The 4,893-nt window shown below is 44.6% G+C and overlaps 1 protein-coding gene across 1 annotated transcript; it reads left to right on the forward strand.

The window, feature by feature from the left end:
• The first annotated feature begins 2,394 nt into the window (after positions 1-2,394).
• MYF6 (myogenic factor 6) lies at positions 2,395-4,225 on the forward strand. Its single transcript, XM_043880379.1, has 3 exons — positions 2,395-3,017; positions 3,310-3,400; positions 3,598-4,225. The coding sequence occupies exons 1-3, from the start codon at positions 2,499-2,501 to the stop codon at positions 3,714-3,716; spliced, it is 729 nt and encodes a 242-aa protein (XP_043736314.1). The 5' UTR covers positions 2,395-2,498; the 3' UTR covers positions 3,717-4,225.
• The last annotated feature ends 668 nt before the right edge of the window (positions 4,226-4,893 follow it).

Consider the following 4,893-nt stretch of genomic DNA (forward strand, 5'->3'; position numbering starts at 1 on the left):
ATTGCAGTAATAAAAATACTTTTCTCTTATGGGTATGCAACATTTTTGAAGTGATTTTGCATTTTTAAAAACTTTATCATGACCTTTGAGAATATGATATCTTTGCCATTATAAAAACTGAGAATTTGAGATATTAGGGTTGACTAAGTTCTCAGAGGCCCAAAATAATTGTGATCTAGGCCTTCTACACCCCAATTCAAGGGCTGTTTCTCCCATTTTTTTTAATTGCTTAGTCAATCTCACTCACCCTTCTAGATTCCATCTCCATAAGAAAAGGGATCATTTTTCACTGCTTTATTCTTGGCACCCAAGACACTATCTGGCACTCAGTAAGTAACTCAAAAATGTTGAATAAATGAATTTCAGATATCATTTTCTTAATAATCTTAGCAATAATGCTATATAATTTTACTGCTTAAAATGACTTTTCAAATTGTCTTCACGTTAGAAGATGCAGCACAGAGTGAAGAGCACAGGCTAATTTTCCATAATATATTCAAGGCTATTCCAGGAATTCTTGGAGTCTCCAATCTGTAGTCTCTACTGCTGATATTAGCAACCAGGGGACTGGCAGAGATAGGAGAAACTGCACAAAAGTATTGGATTCTTATTATTCCCTGTACCTCCTACTTTTTTAAAAACTGAAAAATGGTTCTCATACTTCACAAGGAATATACAGCTGCACAATAACAAAAATGTAAAAACAGCACAAAATGGCAAAACTTAACATCTCAGGTCTATGGCTTGATAGGAAAAAACTATGAAGATTTATCTTCTGGAGTAAGCGACTTAACTCAAAAATGTAACTAGTTTCTACATTGTCTGACCATTGAGTCCAAGGACATTGTTTTCAGCCTATTCATTTAAAAAAAATGAAATCATATTGAGCGTAGCCTATAATTATCGCTGCTTGGGGTAGAAGAAGATATTATGTTGCCATCTGGTTTTTCAGGCACTGACTCTAATGGCCAAAACCAGAGGTGACTGTCATCCCAAAGGCAATTTATAGTTGGAAAGAGTCTTCCAGAGCTCTGGGAAGGAAAGGAAAGGGGAGGGAAAAGGAAAGGATATAACAAAATAATTTCAATAGGAGGAAAAATTATCTGCTACAGCTGTGCTTCATTTCCTTCATAAGAAATGGTCTTAGCCTTGACATAGCCTTATGCTTTCAATGATAACTAATGTTCATCAAGCAGCTAATGTAAGGTTATATGCTTCAGATGCATGGGATCAGTTTATCGAATTGTCCCCAAAATTCTATAAGGCAACCATTGATATCTTAAGAGAAATCGAAACCTAGTATTACCTAGGCACACAGAAATAGAAATTAACTTAGCCAGGACTTGAAGGGACTTCTTTGGAATTTAGGGGCCTTGCACTTCATCCTTATCTTGTACCACCACCCCAACCACCATACTTGTGTGTACTGAACCACAGGCACGCTGCAGTTAAACACACTCTTCCTTGATTTGTGTCTTCATTGCTGCCTTTCTCAGCTGAATCCTATGAAACAATTTATCTGGCATCAAAGGGTGCCAAGAAAGCTAATGAAAAAGCCATGAGCACGCAGTGTAGAACAGGAGCCTTAACAGAGGAGACTTAGAGTGCCACACTGAATCCTGGAATATCAAATAGCTATGAGTCTTATTTCCACTAAAACTATTACTCAAGAGACATGATTACAATCATTGCATCCCCATCCTCAGTCCCACCCCTTACCTTATAGGTACTACTGGTCCACCATGGAGGGGTATGGAATTCGGATCTTAGTTGCCACCCTCCAGAAAAAGATAGCCAAGGAAGGAATCTGAGCACCCTCTAGCCACCCCTTCCAGCTCCCAGACTGTCATACAACCTTAGTAAAAGAGAGGAAAGAGATTTACCTGCTGCTATGGAGGCTGAAGCCTGAAAGTCATGTATAACCTTGGAAGGACTGTAATGGTTTTATCACAGGAATAGCATCTTTTTGAGAGGCAGGAGAGAGAAAAGAGCTGAACCACTCTGCAAATATTAACCAAGCTATTTTGGAGCAATGGCTATTGCCTTTGAAATCTTTCATCATGGGTCTATACTTAGAATTCAGATGAGCCTGGGGGAGGGGGAACAGTGCAGTGTTAATCCCCAGTTGTTTTGAACTTTTCCTGTAAGCAGGTTAGCCACTTTAGAGGAAGCGTTCGATGCTTTGTTTAAATTCTAGGAGTCTACGTATTTTGTTTTAACCTGTCCTGCATATAGGTTGTCACATCATTCTGAAGGTGACACTTCTCAGTTTTCTTTCAAACTAGATGTTCTAGAGAGCACTGGCTGTAATCACATTGAGAGACTGATGCTCCATGACAGCTAAAAGTTGGATTGAGTTTCAGGAGCTACTATATATAAAGCTGGGGCGACTTATGTCACCGCACTAATTAAATGCCATCTGGGTAACCACCCAGAACCTTCTGGGTTTTTGAGCCCATCACCCCGTTCAGACCAAGTCAGAGGCCAAGGAAGAGAACATGATGATGGACCTTTTTGAAACTGGCTCCTATTTCTTCTACTTGGACGGGGAAAATGTTACCTTGCAGCCCTTGGAAGTGGCAGAGGGCTCTCCTCTGTATCCAGGGAGTGATGGTACCCTGTCCCCCTGCCAGGACCAAATGCCCCCGGAAGCCGGGAGCGACAGCAGCGGAGAGGAACATGTCCTGGCGCCCCCAGGCCTACAGCCTCCCCACTGCCCCGGCCAATGCCTGATCTGGGCTTGCAAGACCTGCAAGAGAAAATCTGCCCCCACCGACCGGCGGAAGGCCGCCACCCTGCGCGAGAGGCGGCGGCTCAAGAAAATCAACGAGGCCTTCGAGGCACTGAAGCGACGGACTGTGGCCAACCCCAACCAGAGGCTGCCCAAGGTGGAGATTCTGCGGAGCGCCATTAACTACATCGAGCGGTTGCAGGACCTGCTGCACCGGCTGGATCAGCAGGATAAAATGCAGGAGTTAGGGGTGGACCCCTTCAGCTACAGACCCAAGCAAGAAAATGTAAGCCCAGATGCTGCCGCCGGGGCCGGGGAAAGGACAGGCTGATTAGACGCCTTCCTCGGGGCCTTAACCTCCCCCTGCTCGGTCTCCGTTCCCGTCCCCCTTCCTCGCCCGCCCCTCCCGCTCCCTCTTTAATGAAGCCCCGGTGACCCGTGAACACGGGGTGCCTGCAAGAGGCAGGAAATTCGTACCCGGCCTGAGGAAACAGGGGAGACACCCCCGCCGAGGGCCCCCTAACCCACCCCCGGAACCCATGCTTCTTGACTAATCTGCTGCCTCGGTTTTCCTGCAGCTTGAGGGTGCGGATTTCCTGCGCACCTGCAGCTCCCAGTGGCCAAGTGTTTCGGATCATTCCAGGGGGCTCGTGATAACCGCCAAGGAAGGTAAAGTGAAAGGGCACAGGGCTACGAGAGAACACCCCGGGAGGGGGCTGGGGAGCTCTCTGGGCGCAGAAAGCAATGCTCCGAGCCGAGCGGGAACCGGGATGTGCCCTGCGAGCCGGCGCTCCCAGCGCGGGGAGCAGAGCTGCCTTCCTTCCATGGGGAGTATGTTCATGTGTCTGTGTGTTTTCTGCTCCCAGGAGGGACAAGCATTGATTCATCGGCCTCGAGTAGCCTTCGATGCCTCTCTTCCATCGTGGACAGCATTTCCTCGGAGGAACACAAACTCCCCTGCGTGGAGGAGGTGGTGGAGAAGTAACTCGGTGCTCCGGTCGTTCTCCGCGGAGCAGGAAGATCCCACCCCCCCCCGCTTCGACTAATCCTTTAGGTCACGTTACGTTAATATTTAGGAAGACAGACCCAGGAGTTTATGATAGGGAAGGAGACATATTCACAAAGAAACTTTCTGGAAACTGCTGTGCACTCTCGGATGAAAAACCCTTTCGGCTTTGGGCTTGTATCTTGGGAACCGCGAGTGGCTTAGATCTAGCGGTTTTACTTTTTGTTTGGTTGGTTTTGTAATATATTTACTTTTATTATGGTGATCCTTTTGTGCCATGTTCAGAAGAAGTTCATTCCTGTTTAAAGCAAAGTGGGAACGTTGCATCTAAATGTTAGTGGTATTGAATGTATTTTTGTAAATAACATTAGTACTTTCATTTTTTATGTAAATCTAAGAAATATATTTTAAATGTGGAGTGACATATTGTATATAAAATGTGAGAGGATCCTGGTATTGTAATATTAAAAGATAAGTTTCTATATGAACAAAAGTTGGTCTAATTTGATTCAACTGAAAAAAATATATGTTTACAGGGCATAAATGTGAACCACATTTTAATTTAGACACCACCGAAACCCATTTATTTGGGTCGACTTAAAAGGACGAAAATGGGTTATTTTCCTGTGTCTGAATTAAAACTGTCCACTTTTCTATCTCATGTAGTTCTAACCACATTTGTGGTTAGAAGTGAAGACCATCCGGAAGGAATCTGTCCTTTTCCTTTTTATCAACATCCCATTTCTTCTTGTTTTAGTTAAAACAGAGAGCCCTTTACCTGCAGATCTGGGTGAGATTTACATTATCAAAATGAACAACTGAATCTTCAATCCAAGAAAGTCTCATCCTTGTAAGAAATAACCACACACACCAAATAAAAGAAAAAAAAAAAAAAGTCAGCTAATTTTGCCCCAATTACTTTCCCTCTCTGACTCCACGGGCCCAGCCCTTCCTTACAAAGCATGCATATGGTGAACCAAGGGCTGCCCTGGCCTCTAAGCAAGGTCTCTGGTCCCAGCCTGGTTTTCTTGAACTAGACTGGTAGTTAGCAGGCTGGAATATCCTCTAGGCCTCTTGTGGTTTGGGTTTGTTTTCCAAATAGAAAGATAAAAGAAGGGGACGACCTGTCTCCTGAGGTGGGGTAGGCGTCTTTGAT

Source organism: Cervus elaphus, chromosome 3 (assembly GCF_910594005.1).
Source record: "Cervus elaphus chromosome 3, mCerEla1.1, whole genome shotgun sequence".
Classification (NCBI taxonomy): Eukaryota; Metazoa; Chordata; class Mammalia; order Artiodactyla; family Cervidae; genus Cervus; species Cervus elaphus.

What these genes read in the sequence shown, in the direction of transcription:
- MYF6 (XM_043880379.1), top strand. Translation starts at nt 2,499, where the DNA reads ATGATGATGGACCTTTTTGAAACTGGCTCCTATTTCTTCTACTTGGAC. An exon ending in ACAGACCCAAGCAAGAAAAT is followed by an intron (nt 3,018 to 3,309) that starts GTAAGCCCAGAT and finishes GTTTTCCTGCAG; the next exon opens with CTTGAGGGTGCGGATTTCCT. An exon ending in CGTGATAACCGCCAAGGAAG is followed by an intron (nt 3,401 to 3,597) that starts GTAAAGTGAAAG and finishes TTCTGCTCCCAG; the next exon opens with GAGGGACAAGCATTGATTCA.